We start from the raw sequence: 17,744 nt of genomic DNA on the forward strand, positions 1-17,744 counted from the left end.
CCACAACCATAGACCAAGTTAATAGCAAATTTAGGTCGACCGAGACCAACGCCGGCTCATTTGGGCAGGGCCGTTCTCCGAAATAGGGGACTAACCATCGAGCCGGATGATACCCGCTTTTACGTAGCCGTTCTCACAAGCAAGTGGCTATCAGGACTCAGTGGCCGAGTGGATCTTTGTTTATTAGTCCATCTTCTCTGATTTCACTGTTCATACATTTTCATATCGATTGCGCTTCGTTCCTGTTCTTCACTTGTCGATCTTCTGTCAAAATACTTTCCATGCCTGACCGTCACTATAAATTACTTATGTGGATGTAAGTAACCCACACCACACTACAAGTATTTTGTGTTTTGAAACTTAAAAAATATTATCAATGCAGCGTCGGTGTTGATGTCGGTATTACCTTTGATTCAAATTTAAAAGTCCGTTAACGTTTATGTTGGCACGCTGTTCGTATGAGTTGATTTCCAGCTGCATCCGCACCAGTAGACCAACCGGAAAAACAAAAGTATTACCGTGGAGAAGAATTCCAACTAGTATTCCAGTTCGTTTGTTAAGTTTAATGCGGTTTATTTAGTTGGGGGGAGACTTTCCCGACCTCATTATTATTTGACCGTGATATAATTTAGTAACATTACTAATACATATGAATGGTTATCGAGAATTCTTTCAGTACTTGAAAAGTGATGAATATGTGAATTTTGGACAGATAGCTGACAGTGATTAGTTGAACATCAGTTTATTCGTATGAGACATGCTTTAGTCTCAAAGTTATTTATATTCATATTCACCGGCTGATGGTGCATACAAGTTGGTTGCAAGTATCGAGTTCATCATAAGTTAGAAAACGACTTACAACAAATAAAGTGACTGAGAATTGTTGCAATCAAATAAGCTTATGTCCCATAAACATAGGTGGTGTAGTGTTGCGCAGTGAGTGATGCTCGTGTAATTATCAGGTAGAAGTCGTGGCCAACGAGGGAATACTCTGGATGTGTGAGAAAAACCGGGCATTTATGAGCACTTATACCGTACGAAAGCGTGGATTATTTTGGCTTTAAAAGAGTATTTCTTGGATTATTCCATGAAAAATATATCTGCATATAAGCATATTAGAAGCAAACAGCACTTTGTTTTGATACGCCAAAAAACAGAATACCACCAAGTATTTGTGGGACGCAAAACTCCATATCAAAATAAAACATGTACAGTGTACTGCATATAGTAGTCATTCAAGCATTCTTGAAGCATGACTCTTACAGAGCGCGTTGTTTTGTGCCACTGATTGGATACGAGAAAAGTTTCATCGTGGTCGTTAACTGCCTGGAATGAGTTTGCAGTCATGGAGATTGTGTCGTGTGATTGTTTAAGAGTAAACTGAAAATAATTGAGCTTTTCCTCTTGATATGCATCTTTAAGGCAGTCTATATTGAAGTTATCTCTAGTTCTGTTCATATAGATGGTAGAGTATATAGGTTTGTGACGGAATTCGAAAGGTTCCTAGTATGCAGTTTCGAGATGTCGGCGTGTAAAATCGTAACTGTCTATGAAAATGGCTTGAATCTTAGTCAGTGTTGGTCTAAATTCGACGGCGATGTTTCTAGTCTGCCGGAGATTCGTTTGACTGCTTAAACTGATGATTTGCATGCATGATTGTGTCACTAAACTTCCAATTAGACTGACAAGGTTTTAAAACGTGCAGTGAGTGAGCAACCTATGTGGAAACATACTGTAATCAAATGTAGTGGGTGAAGATAAGGAGAGAACAACACTATTTAGTGATAATTGCAAGTCAATTTGCTGACCAATTTTGTGAAAAGTTTCATCAACTTGATCAACCTTATTACGCGATTGTCAAGTCATGACAATGCTTTATGACGATATCCTGGAAACATTATTTTTAACTAGTTATAGTGTTAAATTACGAATAACCCGTGAAAAATGGTATTGTTGTTTGTGGTGCTTCCGAAATAGTACACGTTTGTAGCGTTAACGAATCTGAGCTGCCTGATCATACTATAAATTGCAATTAAAAATATTCGTCTACATAGTATTAGTTTTATTAGTAGGCTCTAGAGTTTCGACTCTAAATTTTTGTTTGGCCAACAACTACCTGATAGTTTATTTGTTATATTGGTGCAGTATGATAGTACCTAAATTCAGTGACTTTATTACCTAAACTTTGTTCGTCTTTTTAGGCAATTAGTACCATAGACCAATTCATGAACCCAAATACGTATAGCACTAACAACTGTGATGGGTTTAGTGACAAATGTTAAGGGCGATCTAACTAGTTAATAAATTCAAATGATATAATGCAACGCATGTACAGGCCAGGTTAACCTACAGGTTGGTGAAGAATATGACAACATAAAAATAATAAACTTGTTCAGAAAAATAATTTCAAACTTAAGACTACTTATGGAACTTCAGTTAGGAATCTGACGAGTTATAAACTATCCATAAGAAGTTACTGTAGTTAGCTTAGTGACATTTACAAATATGTAGCAAAGGCATTTGGGATGAAGATGCCACAGGTATGTAGTTTGAAAACACTTTACCAGTAACAGCTTCTATAATTGAATCACGCAGACCCAGTGAAATCAAAAGTCAGAAGCGAGGAGGCTGGATGATATATTTGATAGATTAACAATATACCGAGGAATGACTGATCTAATCGTGCTAATGATTGCACGAGAATATGAGCACGGTGTTCCCACTCATGATCTGGTGAGGATGCATGACGGAGTGCCTTCAGCCAGGTGAGTCCAATAAAACTGATGTGGTCAACATCCAATGTCGAACACTCACAGAGCTGTTGATTTTGGGGATTTATTTACATCTACTGATCATTCCTCTCCTAGTGAAGTATCGATGACCCTACGACGTGGCCAGCCATGTGTTTAAACCCAACGAGTTTGTCGCTGGTAAGTACTCTTCTGATATCTTGTTATGTTTAGCAGCGTCTGGTCGTCCTTCCTTACTATAAGGGGCCATGAATTACAATATAGTAATAAGGAAACCGGTACTACGAAAATTTCGATTCATTGTAGACATTGTCGTCTTTTCTTATCTTTTCCAGCCGTGCTGAAAAAGAAAATGTAGATATGTGGGCGTATGTAGAAATACACTCGTACGTACGTAAAGACACAAAAAGAGGAAAATAAACTCATGCGCATGCGATAGCATAAAGCTATTTATTACAGACTAGTTTCTTGTTTTGTTTTATATTTGGAAAAACAATTTTTAATATGCATCTATTAACGTGCATATTAGCAAAAACGTCTGCCGTTTTATTGAATGTTAAATGAATATTAAATATTCATTATGTAATCAAAGTATTAGTGTGATTGTTGGCTATCAGATGAGTTTTCGTAAATGTAGGACTCTTCTCTTTCGATTATACCGAATAAAGATCAATGTGAATAGGGTTTCCTTCTAAATACGCTGCCTTGATGCGATCGATGCTGATGCTATCGTTAGTTTTATTCCTATCGACTATACAGTAATTAGGTTAGCGCTGATAAGGATGATTTAGCTGTTGGTGAAATCGTTCTACCAACCCATTTGCTTGTGGGTGTTAAGCGGTCGTTCAGAAGCGAGTGATTCCTAATAGTGTGGTCAGACAACAGATTCGTACTAGTCTTCATGGTCTGTAGTGATAGCTGAAGGGCATTCGAAATTTACTGCTCATTGTTCGACGAAGGCGCGGACCACTGTTTCAGCAGTAGTGCCCTTAATGAGTAATGCTTCTGGCCATCGAGTGAAACGGTCTATGCAAGTTAAGAGATAAAAGTATCCATTTGAATTTGGTAAAGGTCCTATCGAATCCGGATGAACGTGGTCGAAAGGAGCATCGGGAATATGGAAAGAGCCTAAGGGACATTTGTTGTGCCCAATCACCTCAGACTTATGGCAGTTTACACGGTAGCGTGCACACTCCCTAACGTCTTTATTCATACCAGCCCAGGAAAATCGTTCTGCTATAAGCTTGATGGATGCACGCACACCTGGATAAAAACGTTTGTGCAATGTATTGAAGACGTTGTGTCGATAATGTTTTGGCACGTTTGGGCGATCCCTACCCGTAGATTTGCCGCATAATAACGTTTCTTTACCCGTCCAGATGCAGATACTCTGTTCAGGCTTTCTATCAAGCAGTCGTCAGCATACGCATGTACGAAGTTAAATACCTAGAAAAACGTCATCGATGAAAACTCGTAGAGACCGAATCGGATGTTGATAGCGGTCTCAAGAATGTCGTCAGCAGCCTTGAGAATTTGGTTATGAGCTTTAAACAAGTCGGTTTTCGAAAAGACTGTTGTACCTTTCAAGTACGTGTCAAGTCGTGAATGTGAGGCAACGGGTGACGACCAGGAACGGTTTTCGCTGGTTTTCACCAGTTGCACGCTAATCGTTGCTTTCCGTCTTCGGGACAATATGCAGGAGAGATGTCCGTGGGCAGTGTTGATGGCCGAATGATCCCTAACTCCATCATGTGATCGAACTCATTTTTGGCCAACCTCAGCTTTCGAGGGCTACTCGGAGCGCTTTCGAGGAAACCGGTGGGTTGTTGTCGTGATGTGGTGTGTAACATAGCTGTTTACACATGCCGATTCCGGTTACGTTCGGTATACCTCAGAGTAATTATCGAGTATTTGTTGATAGAATATATATATCGTGTGCCTAACTGTAACTGGAGATAATCTGTAACCCGAAAAAAAAGTTACGCAAACAAATAAATTAGTGTTTCCGTCATATTGTAATTGGTTATGAAATAACATTGATTCAATAATAATTTTCTGAGTTCATTGCCCATTCAACACTTTGTTTATTATGTCGGTAGATTGTATCTTTCGCTATGTAGTAAGATACGCTCATGGCCATAGCTATGATTATTTGTTTAACATTAGTTACTTATTCTTTATAGACTCAAGGTCATTTCAGCTAGAAAGGACTATTTCAATGAAGAAAGCAATTCTATTTTCCAAAAAGGGATAAAAAAGATAATCTGTCATAATTACTGTTATTCTTATCATCGTCAAGATAATAAAAAGAAAGGTGATGAACAGGTTGGTGACTTAATAAATCTTATTTTTAGACCTTATCATTACTCAGTGAAACTTCGAAAAAATTAAGTATACTTTACCTACATATTCTCAGTATATATATATATAGGTCATAGTCTCGTTTAAAACATTCATATCACACCTCTAAAACACACATTTTGTTGACAAAAGTACCGAAATAAGGATCAGACTGAAAAATCACGTATATCTTTCAGATTCTGTAAAAAATATTTATCTAAATGTGAGTAAGAGACAACCTAATCAAAGTGAGCTACTGTATTACGGATGTTTTACGTAGATCAATTTAATTTGTAAATGGTACTTATCACTCTATTATCTCAGTTTGAGCGTCTTTGATAACTAGAAAGATCTTGATGGCTATTTCTCCCTATAAACAGACTGTTTATGAGTGCACATCTACAACTCTTCCAGAGATCAAACGCTGGACCTTTAGATCTTACTGTGAACGTTAACCCATAAAAACATCCACAACAACTATTTTCGCAAGAATGAAAAACTCTTCTTCACAGACGTTCAGACTGTTAATTCATCAAATATGAATGGAGTGAAATACAATCAATATCTAATTTAGGTGATGGTGATCCAACCATGATTATGTTTTGTCTATTTAAGAAAATATAAGTCTTAACTTTGTTTATCTATAATTAAGGTCTGATGGTTGGTGAAATATGACAAAAACGAGCATTGGTTAAAGATTTTCTTAATATCTACTCACTTTCTGTAGTAATTACACATCTGGACTAATCATTACCGAGTAGTAGATGATGCTAATAGCCAGCAATTCACCGCTATAAGCGATTTTACTTTACAAGTGTTTGTTTGGAACCAGAATAATTAAATATCAGCATTTTTAATTTTATGGTCTTTTGGCACAAGTCTATTTTTCTATGAAAGCAGAATTCACCACGTGATTACAACAAACAAAATGGTTTTACCGATCAAAGCTTTGAAATGAATATCTTCATCAACTCAGCAACTGTTATAGTACAAAGGATCCTTTAATCCCTTAGCTTGATGGCTAACAAACAGTTGAGAAATGAATAAAGTTAATTCAGTTAACAACAAAGCTTATTTAATCACCAAAAATTAAATGTAATCATTACAAGAGAAGGATTTATTATATTACAAAATGATCATTTACCGAAACCTTGAATGAATTCATCCAAAGTCAACTGTCCATTTTTGTTTTTATCTAATAGATTGAATACAAAACCTAATTGCGACATCGTCAATGGTAAACGACCACTAAGACGATCTAATGCTTGACGTGTTAAATAGCCACAATCATATGTATCACAATGCATAAACAATTGACGGGCATGTTCAATTATATCTGAACTACAGTCATCCCTTATTGTGTTGAAGTTTAAACACAATAATAATTGTATGGTTAGGGATTAGAAAATTTAAAGTAGTAACTGGAGTAACACTGTTGTCTGAAGTATATTTTACAAATTGAGTGTTACACAGTTTGGTTATGTAATGAACATTTATTCTCTAACTAAAATACTTTGCATGGTAATGTTATAACTCAAAATAGTTTAAAGGAAAAACGTAAACATACATACAAAGCCATATATAAGTAAATACGTATTACATGCACACATAAACACACATTTAACACGTACGTTCGCACATAGATATATGTACGTGCTTAATACATATGAATAACTGGTAGTTTCAATTCATTTTTTCAACTTATTGGGCAATTTTCAAAAGAAAATTCTTAACAAAAATAGATTAAGAATTTTTGTAGTTTATAATTCTTCTAAATGGTCTGCTTCTGGACAGTATGGGTAAATAAGTATTATGAAAGGATTGCCACCTGTAAATTTAAAGCTGATTTGTGAGGCCGGTCGTTATAATCTGCTGGAAGAACACTCACTTCTGCGCCAGTGTCGACGAGATACAGAACCTTCGTATCCACATATGTGACGCATAACAGACGACTGTATTCACCGGCTACGGTCGCTGTTGATACGTGACCGCTCGGAAGTTTCCTGAAACGTTTTCGGTGTCGATCGGTTTTGAGTCCGGAAAATTGCAGGGTTTTCTGGAATTTATAGATTTTCAGTACTGACTGTGACTCCAGCACCTGACGGGGTTATCTGTCTGTCGTGGTCCAGAGACAGATCGTTTTCGTGAAGAACTCCTTCGAGTGGTTTGTGACCGCCTACGGTCATTACAAAATCGAAGGTGACTTGCCAAAGTATGACACAGTTCCGTAATGTAATTCTGTGTCACTTGAGGCTTTTCTTTGACTGAAAAACCTCGACGTTAGGGGGTTTGGTGATCTCTGAAATGCGATCTGCAAATGCAGTCAGCTCGTCTACGTCGTTCTTCTGAAACGAGACTAACACGGCGTGCACCTGTTGAGGAAGTTTGGATAAGAAACGTTGTTTAAACAGGCCACCATTGAAAGTTCTTCGACCAATCACCTCTCTCATTCTCAGCAGCATGTCTCCTTGAATTCGCGCGACAGTGCCTTTACTATTGCGAGGAATCGTGCACATATGTCGTTCACACCGTGCTCGTAGAAGTTGGATTCTGCGTAGCAGAACAAGGCTTCAATGTTGTCTGGTCAGATTGGTACTAGTTGAAACGAAGGTGGAGTCATAGTCTTTAACTTAAATACCTTAGGTGTCTGTTCCGTCATGGTGAAATATGAAGCACAAGAATGGACGAGGAAAAAGGTATATATATCCAGAAACACGATGAAAGATCATGATATATAAATTCCATAAAGGAACAGACTAACAGTTTTCAAGTTGGTGTACCGGTTCACGTCGGTCTCACCAATGAAGATGCTACAAGTATTTGGAGTTTGACAGCGCTTTAACCAGTAATACGTTCTGCTATGAATCGTACCCACCTAGTGAAATCGAAATTCAGAAGCGAGGAGGCTAGAAGATACAGTTGATAGGCTATCAGTATATCGAGAATCGACTGAACTAAACTGACTAGTGATTGCTGGGGAAGTTAAGCGCGGTGTTCCCACTCATGATCTGGTGAGGATGCATGACCGAGCGCCTTTAGCTAGATGAGTCCAATAAAACTGATGTGGTCAGCATCCAATGTCGAACACTTACAGAGCTATTGATTTGGGGATTTATTTGCCGTTACAGGTAGTTCATAGAAAACAACAATCACTAACCTGTACAAAAATGAGCAGCCAAACGTCCGGACTGCCTTCCACTTGATTGTGATTTACAGAACACTGACGAATAAACCAAAAACTTCCACAACAAAGCGAAAATCCTTCTCACACAGTTTGGAAGTAGGTATGTTACGGAAAATCCGTGTTGCATGAGATATATACGGCTAACGTAAGAGGAGGCATATACATGTTGAGTATAAAAACAGTAAACCATCCAGCAAAATATTCAAACTCGCGTGGATTATTTTCAGTGATAGAGATTATTCTGTAGATTTGACACAAATAAGACCAGCTGTGATAAGTAGTAATGATCCCAAAGCAACCAGATTGAACTTGCAGCATTCCAACCAGTTCCTGGGTGATGCTATTGACTTTGTCACTTGGTTGATTTGGTAAAAATCCCGGAGTCTGGTTAAATACTTGGCTTTCAACGTATAAAAGTCTGAAATGAAATTAAGATTGCAGAAACTTTATGGCTTAAACTCACCGCAAGTTTCTGGAGTATTGTCTTCATTGTTTGGTAATGGAACTCGAAAATCGGAAATTAGGCAGGCAGTAGTTGGAAGAAAAGATATTATTTGATGGTCCATAGTTTAAAATGGAATGAAACGTTAAGTGAAGGAACAGTATGAAGAAATAGATCCAGATAATCATCCAGTCCTTGCTCACGTTTCTAGTCAGTGTCTATTCACGCCTTTTAAAGGCCATATTTACTAGAGTTTGACAATTTAACATGTTTATTTCGACAGCATACTAGAAGCCAGAGGTACGTCTGACGATCATCTACGATAATTGAGACGATTGTCCGTGAGGCTTTAAGAACGCAAGATATTTGTCAATATTGAGAAGTGTGAATTTGTAGAGGAATCTCTATAACTCTTAGGTCACATGGTAACTTCTTAAGATATTACGCCACTTCCAGCAGAAGTTGCTGCTATCTGCGACCATTCGTTAACTGAATCACAGAAGAAATTGCGAGGATTTCTGGGGCCAGAATATTATTAAAGGTTATTTAGCTTGGACTACAACGACAGACGGGCGCCTCGCAAGGGCTTGCTCGGACGTTCAGTCTGTCTGCAGAGGTGATACAGGCATTTGGGAAAGCCAGCGAGCCCTGAACGAAAAGACTATACTAATTCGTTCATAGAGAAGAACGCCTTTAGCCAGTATGCCTGGTGCATTGAAAGTGGCAGAAGCACCAGTTTGTAAACGACACATGGAAAACATGAAGCATTAGACTTCAATCAACGTAATTATTTTCTGAGATCTTCTAAGGGAGAAATAGAAAAGAGCCAGTCTGTCACAGTATTCTACTGTCCTGAGATAAACACACTCAAACTACAAGATATATAAGTCTACGAACAACCACCAAACTGACTAGATTTGGTGAAGTCGAATGGCTAGAATACCTATCATCCAGTGAACGTTGCCAAATACATGGAGTCGTACTGAAGCAACAAGAAGTGAGCGCAAAAATGTCCCGGTCGGTTTTTAAACGCTCATGACAAAAACATTAGAGAAATTGGTTAATGGATGTCTCTATGTGAATGAATGCCTGATCACGTGTTACAGTTTACGCACACCCTTCTTACTAGCTCAACTTTTAGTTGCTTAAATCACCTGATGACTCAGTCGCTTTCTTATACAAATGTGCTTCTTAAATCACCCTTGCTAGTATTTCTGCTCGTATTCGCCTTCTGTGCTATTGAATTTGCAGCTTGCGATGCACAAGGAAAAACCACAGTCGACGCACAGTATTGTCTTCTGAAATTTATACACAGGTAGGAGTTATCTGGTGACCGATACCAGGACTAGTGGTATACGAAACCTTAGGAATTAAATTGAAGGTAATCCAATACGTACCTCACAACAGCGAGGTAATACTTCAAAACTTTGCACATGAGGAATTTTGTAAATTGCGACCGAAAGCCTCCTATGAATGCGAAAAAATCATCTGGTTAACAATAGGTCTTCACAATATTATTGTATTTTGGAGGTCGCCTAGAAGTTACAAGGTCGTGTAGGTGATGCTTGCTGTTGTTCTTGCTTAATAAGTACAAGTCTACTTCGTAAGTTCTGAGCTGATATCACACTAAATCCACCAAACTTATAAATACGGTATACAAATTATAAGTGTATTTTCGCAACACATTATGCATCCTCTTTAAACGATAGTCTTTTTTGGATGGTTCAAACCTTCAGAATTCTAAATGTTAAAACTCAGAATAAGGACTTAGAAACATCACTCAAAGTCTTTCAATAAGAACTAGACTGTATATTTTATGCATATGTCAGATGTCATCTCGTAACTGAGACTATGGTTCTTACCACAAAGTTTTTATTGAGATATACATAACAATAAGTATGGTCACATGTCGACATGTCATGTCTTGATGTATATTTCTTTTCCAATGTCATAGTCTTCTAATACTCATAAAAATCAAGCGGGGAAGTTTGTGGTGCTTTGTGTTTCTAATATTACCTTGCAAATTCCTTCGTACACCCAATCACATGATAGGAATATCCCATACTTTTGCAAAAGAGGGATGTATTGCGTAAGGTATTAAATGCTGCTACTGGAGAGAGCGGTGAATCTGTTGGCGTTATTACGAATATGGCTGTGGGTGGGTACCTAATATCTTTCAAATGATCGGTCAGTCTATCAGATACTGACCTCCCACCCCATTGATATCTTGTCGTATTTCTTTTGCCAGAACGAAACACCGGTATATAAAAAAAAGCTGTACGATATTTTACTCACTACGTATATAATTAGACAGTATGTGTCGGGTTAATCAACCAAGGACCTTTGCTTCTCAAAATACATACACATTATTTACTACTGTGGAGATTATACTCTGAGGAGTTTCGATTTTGTAGTTGTATTTAGGTATATTTTTAGGTGTACGGATAAGCGGGACTTGTTACGATATTTTTTGTTTCTTATTGTATTGAATGAAGTGACTTATTAACTTCTTTACCCCCTTGTGGGTCATCACTCTAGGCTTTGACTCAGACTTCTATTGGATCAATACTTTTTATTGATAGAGACAATTATATCTCGACATTTCATTTTTGTTCAAGTCAAAATAAATATACTATGTTAGGACTTTTACCAGATACAATAATATAATCTGCTTACTCTAGGTTGGTAAATCAGTTCCTAGGATGCGATGTTAATCTATGAATTTAGATTAAGGTATAACCTGTAAGGGGACATCTGTGAGGCGATTAAGTAGTAAAAAATATTGTTAATCCTAATGAACACCACTTGAAGTTACCAACTTAGTTACGCTACAAGTTGTAACTCGACATTTGTGTGAACTAGACATCTTGTAGGTTTAACGGTGAGACTAATTTATGGACGATCCTTAAGCGACACTAGAATGACCTTAAGAATGTCTACCTACTAACTAGGACTAAATGAGGGTTGTACAGTAGTGTGAAGAAATGGGGATTATGATTTACAGTTGATGGTTAGGGTTAGAAACTAGGTTTAGAGTTTTCATCACAAACTGACATCAGCTAAAATGCCAAGACGCTATTTAGCCAGATGGATGAATGAATTTCGCACAAGATTTCAAGACCTGTTATCCTAAGTCTGATTGGTTAGTCTATAAATTATAGTCTGACCGGATCAACTTTCTTTGTACGCTGTTCATCAACATACACCGGCAACTTAGTTATGATGAAAATGCCTACTAGAACAAGGCACTAAAATGTGCCTTGCATAAAGTAGATTAATAATAGTGCGAATAATTAGAAAGTGGGTCAGGTCATACATCGAGTAATTAATAACTCAAGTTATCAAACTCTGAGACATTATTCGTAAAGTATGTCCAAAATAGTGTTTAAGATAACTATTGAACTATCATCACTTGCTGAACACACATTGACAACCTTGGTATTACATTTATTGTGTTGTCACTGAGTCTAAGCAACCTTACACAGTGTTAGTCAAACACAGTTGCTGAATATCCTTAACGAGAAGACTTCGGGTTTCACAGGTATTAAGAAACTGCTCACTCATAAATTGTACTCGTCCAAAATGAGGCGGATATAGGCAGTCTTTATCTTCCTCTCGATCTTGAATTCCAGTATCTTTTCAAACATACCTGTCCTCTCGTTCATTTCGAACCACTTTCCTAACGTTTAGTCTTCCTTTTTACCATTGCTGATACGTTATTTCGATCTCTTTATTTTCATCTTGTCACGCTAATCTTGTATATGACTTGGGCTAAACACATTTGTGCCAGGCTCTATAATGATGATTTCTATCGGCCTATCCAATAAATTGAAGGGTACCATGTTGTCAACTAGAAAACATAACCATTATTAATTTATGATACGTTTGGCAGTGTTCCAGGATTTGAAGAAGGTAAAGATATGGTTAGTACATCCTGGAACTGAACAAAAAAAGGCCTGTTCTCCTCAAATCAGTCTTTCACGATTCGATTGATAAACAGACCCAAAGGCTATTAATACCTACAACTGACTCGGATTTGTTCGTAAACGAATCTAGAATACTGCAGCTAAGACACTTTTCTGATTAAATATGCCTTTAACGTTGAGTGTGCTCTAAGTATGTACTAAGGCGCTTTCCTAAGGTGGTGAGCTAATGATAAGCTTAGATCTTTTCCTTTGGTCTCATTGTAAAATAGGGGGCTATTTTAATCTAACATTTTGCATCTGAAATAATAACTTTGTTACCGACGGATCTTGTTTCTTTTTGTCTACTTAAGACTATTATTCTCTGAGACCTATGCGAGAAGGTTTACAGAACACAAACAAATAAACTCTGGTTGGAATTCTGCTTTATTCATCTAACCATCAAAAGTGGGAGAATTGATATTAGCCCTGTTGATGAATGCTCCACAACAATATTTCTCTGTAAGAGGTAACAAGTCAGCTGATTGATTATACTTATCACTGGAGACTACCTCAATGTGGTTTGTATGTGTGAAAAATGTATGAAAGTATTCAGAGAGAAGAGTTGTTTGCTATTTGTTCAATTTTTCCAGATTTGATAACTTCGGTCAATGGAATCAAGAAATTGCATGTAATGTGTTTTTGAGCTCTCTTCGTATTATATAGATACCTGTTGATTCTGTTCGTGATCTCGATAAAGCGAATTTCCCTGTACAAGTCAGTTTAAAGATCAGTTCGATCATACGTCCAAGCGGATTAAAGAAAGTGGTGATCATCCATTTGTCTTGTAGTCCTACATATCCTGAAACGTGAGTAGTGGCATATAGTTTGTAAAACTGTTAGATTTAGCAAGGTTTCTACAAATAATTGTTTTTTCTTTTTTAAAAGGATTTGACTCATGAATGTGGTTTTTACTTCACATTAGGAAATTTATAGAATATTACCTCGAGATAGTTTCGCTCGTAGTTTGTGAACAGTGTAGTTGTGATCTAGTCCTCCATATCTTTCCAAGCTCTACACAGAATTTAGCTGTACTTCTGTTCGTTATGAATATAAATTACTCATTAATAATTGTAGATGTTATATAGAACCTGATCTTTTACCATAACTACGAAGTGTTTATATAATCTGTTTCTCATACAGGTAATGTGCTTAAAACTATGTATTTTGGCTACTTTGTTGTACAAACTCGGCATTAAAATAGTACATCGTAAATCCAAGAACTTAAGCAACAAGCTTTGTCATAAATACATGACAGTGATCTGTAACATAGGAGGGTTCGTGACTTCGTCTATTTTCTCACTTCGGTTGTCACAAAATTTGGTATCTTTCTCGATAACCTTATGATAACTAAGTACATGATTCCGCCAGATGAATTCGCGAAAACTCAAAGGATAGTTCTTTGGTCGCTCGTGTGTATGCTTAAAGCCCGTAGTTAGGTAGGATTTATCACACGACAGAAAAATCCACCTTATAAAGTACCATCAGAAAATTAACATAAAAGATAATGGAAGGTTTACCTGGGACTAGTTAGACTAAGCGACATCTGTTGTTAGGTGGAATTATATGACCTACCATTTTTAGTCTAAGTGAAGTGGAATATGGGTTGAATGTGGAAAATATTTTCTTGTGTTAGAAAGTATGTAAATGTTTTAATTAAAACAATTTTTCTCTTTAATACATTAAAACTGGAACTCTCCAAACTAAAAATTCAAGTTCAAAATCTATCATACCTATAGAAATCTGGATAGCCGTATTTTATCATTTTTTCACAATCATTTGGGTCTACGTTCTGGTACATGAAACTGTGGTCTTGGTTATAACGTAGCACTTGATATAAGCGTTTGTCAGCTTTATTCACCTAGTTACCACACTCAGCAAGATTAGGAGAAAACCTAGTATGTTTAACCCCAAGATTACTTACTTCGTGCTCCCAATATACGCTGGTGATTGCTCGGCGAAACCTGTAGCCAAATACTCCCTACCCATCTATTCCTTCTCTTTCCATAGGACATTATTTACAGTTGTACAGCAATACAAAGCTAGCCACTAAGGACTGTACTCGTCCTTTGTTTGGAAGATAAATATTTCACTGACTCCTTAGGTGACCAAAGTTGGCTAAAGCCCAATGCCCTTTTTGTATCCATCCCATGGTTTCAACAGCTGCCGACTTCATAGGGTTGATGAGACTTCCAAGATAAATAAAGTGGTTAAGACACTCAACTATTTCACTCCTTATTGTTAGAATAGACTTTGACGCAAACATTGGAAGTCTATGGGATCATGTGGGAAACATGCTGTTAAACCCTGACGTTTTCTAGCCCGTCTTTTACTGTGTAGAATGATAGCGTTACTGGAGATGTTGGTTATCTACAGAGAACTTCTTACTACTGTCACGCTCCAGCCGTATTACTTTATCCTTACAACTTAAACTTTGAAGCCCTCAGTCTTTTTGGGTTCGAAGGACCTCATTCAATAAATGTTTTAGCTATTATGCCTCGATTTAGCAATAGATGGGCTTGGCTACCTCTTCGAGGTAGCAGCTACAGTAGGAAAACTTGTAAAGGATTTGAATTACATTTTTATTTCTTGCCATATGTGGCTGTTAACTGTCAACAGCCCGTATTACACTGCACTTCCCCAAAATACTGCTTCTACGTTTTGCAGCTGCTTCCTATATCACGAGTAGCATTTTCAGTTTATTGGTAATCAATTTATGTTTATGAACTTTTAGCTCTTTCATATGTTATTTATATAACTAGAAGCTCACAATCCATCTTCCTATTGAAAAGAAATTTTAATATATTCTATTCCCCTACAGACTTCTCAACTTCCGTATCAAAGGAGACAAACGAGTCACCAAAGCACAAATAAGTGTTCTTCATGATGTTCTTAAGCAGTTGACTGAAACAATGAGAGGTCAGGTAATCTAACATGATTATGAAATTTTCACCATTTACCTACAATCAGTTTAGTTAGGATTGACATCGATTTTTGTATCCGTGTTCTTGATTCACCTTTTAGAAAATACATTGTTGAAATCATGAGTCAATTGAGGCTAGACCACCATGGAAAACGTGGAGGCACTGGACGGCCGTTTCGTCCTATTGTGGTTAAGTGATCTGGCCCGAGACTGGTAGGTCCTGGGTTCGAATCTCACGAGGCGAGGTCGTGGATGCGCACTGCTGAGGAGTCCCACAGTAGGACGAAACGGCCATCCAGTGCTTCCAGGTTTTCCATGGTGGTCTAGCTTCAATTGACTCATGATTTCAACTAAGAAAAATACTGAAATCTCCACAAAACCCCTTTCAGAGAATACATTGTTATGATACATATTATCGTGAATTTTGAAATTTATTCTTTTTTTCGGAATTTATGGAGATATCAAATAACCTTTCACAAACAGACTTTTTACTAAGGGTCTTTTGTATTCACTCCATAATCACCTATCTTATATAGCGTTAATTAGTTTACTTAGACACCTCACTTTTAGCCACTGACTGCTAATTCTCAATCCTGTATGAAATTACTAGTAATGTGAGTGGGCAAACGTGCATAGACATAGTTACTTTACATGTGATACTTTTTTTGGCATTAGTTTTGGACTACGTTTTCATTCGTTATCCTTTGATTGTCTTTCGCTGATATCGTTGCTTACTTTGCGATCCACCTATTTTCACTACATATCACTGTTCGATAACCTCAAACAAGTCTATGTTTGCTTATGAAACTTCTACAGAAAAAAGAATGATATGGTTAATTGTGTCATTAACACAACTAAGTAGATGTATTATGTATGTATATCCGTTTCATTACTATCATTCATTTTCGCCAAACAAGACTGACCAATAATTCATAGCATTCCTAATAGTATCTTATCGTTAAGTCTTCAGTATTATTATTATTGTCATCTAGTAGAGGTTTTTAGTCACGTGCACTTAACAGAGTAAGCGAAATAACTGACTATTTGGCCGTTGTTCCAACCGGATTTTGTCGTTTTCATATTTTTATTTACACAAAGAGTCAGTCATTAATATTTCTAGATTTTTAGTATTTTGAACTAATAAATTATAAAGAGATTACCTTGTGTTTCCAACCTTAAGAAATCAACAAAGTTCAAAAGCCCAATATTCCTTTCACGTAATTCTATATCTACAAGATGTATTTCATTACTATTTTTCGGATTTGTTCAACATATGAATGGTGATTGTGTATCCAGCTACCTGTTGTTAAACCCATTATTTCTTTTTAGTACAACTAAGTGTTGATTGTCTCCTAAGAATTTCACAGTATGATAATAGGTTTCTTTTGACATACGTGGTTTCTCAAAGTTTTTTTTCTTAAAAGCTTGCTCTTAATTTTCTTATCTCCAAAGATGGTGATAGTTTGAGGCGATTGAATGAGAGTTTTCTTCAGGAAACGATGTCTTGACGCACTGGTTATTTTTAAATATTACCATTGGGTTCTACTTGGATGGTTCAATAGAAATGTGATAGGTATATATAAGCGTCCCGAGTTCTATGCATTGTGAGCTTGCAAATATGCTTTTCTCACATGTTGAAAATAAAAATTAAAGCATGTTCATTGTTTCATGGTTTTTGTAATTTTTCCGCCTAATTTGCACTGTGATAATAACTGTTCGTTCTATATCACAAAGTTCTCATATAAAGGAAGATTAAAGTACACAGTTCATTTATGTTTTAAAACTGTAATTAATTTACTTTTAATGTTTCTTATTTTTTTTTAAATAATTACTAGATATGCATGAAAGAGCTAATCGAAGCTAGTCACGATTTCTTAAAGTCATTGTCCACACCCATCGTTGATTGTCAAACACAACAAGATCTCAATTTAAGGAATGATGATAATCTAGTATCTAAGTTAAAAATGGTAAAAAGAGAAGTAAGTTTTTTTGTTCAAGTATAAATCTGTTTGTTTATTTAGTCCTTAAAATTTGTACGTTTCTCATAAGTATTCAACGGTGGCTATGTGCATATATGAAATCAGTCAGTCAGTTACAACGTAGAACTTCGTACGTACGTACATCAGTTCAAGTTGCCATACCA

The 17,744-nt window shown here is 36.8% G+C and overlaps 2 protein-coding genes across 2 annotated transcripts in view; one reads left to right on the forward strand and one right to left on the reverse strand.

The window, feature by feature from the left end:
• Window positions 1-6,397, reverse strand: part of Smp_079400 (putative goliath E3 ubiquitin ligase) — a gene marked incomplete at both ends in the record, with an annotated part of 28,255 nt that extends 21,858 nt beyond the window's left edge. Inside the window, one exon of the mRNA XM_018793226.1 lies at window positions 6,235-6,397. Within this exon, the coding sequence (XP_018647760.1) occupies window positions 6,235-6,397 (163 nt within the window). The remainder of the gene's footprint in view (window positions 1-6,234) is intronic.
• Window positions 6,398-13,216: 6,819 nt separating this feature from the next.
• Smp_164970 (hypothetical protein) lies at window positions 13,217-17,252 on the forward strand (the record flags this gene model as incomplete). Its single annotated transcript, XM_018793227.1, has 4 exons — window positions 13,217-13,309; window positions 13,345-13,487; window positions 15,500-15,602; window positions 17,175-17,252. 4 exons carry the CDS (start codon window positions 13,217-13,219, stop codon window positions 17,250-17,252), a joined length of 417 nt encoding a protein of 138 aa, XP_018647761.1.
• Between the last annotated feature and the right edge of the window lie 492 nt (window positions 17,253-17,744).

This window comes from Schistosoma mansoni, chromosome 1 (genome assembly GCF_000237925.1).
Source record: "Schistosoma mansoni strain Puerto Rico chromosome 1, complete genome".
Classification (NCBI taxonomy): Eukaryota; Metazoa; Platyhelminthes; class Trematoda; order Strigeidida; family Schistosomatidae; genus Schistosoma; species Schistosoma mansoni.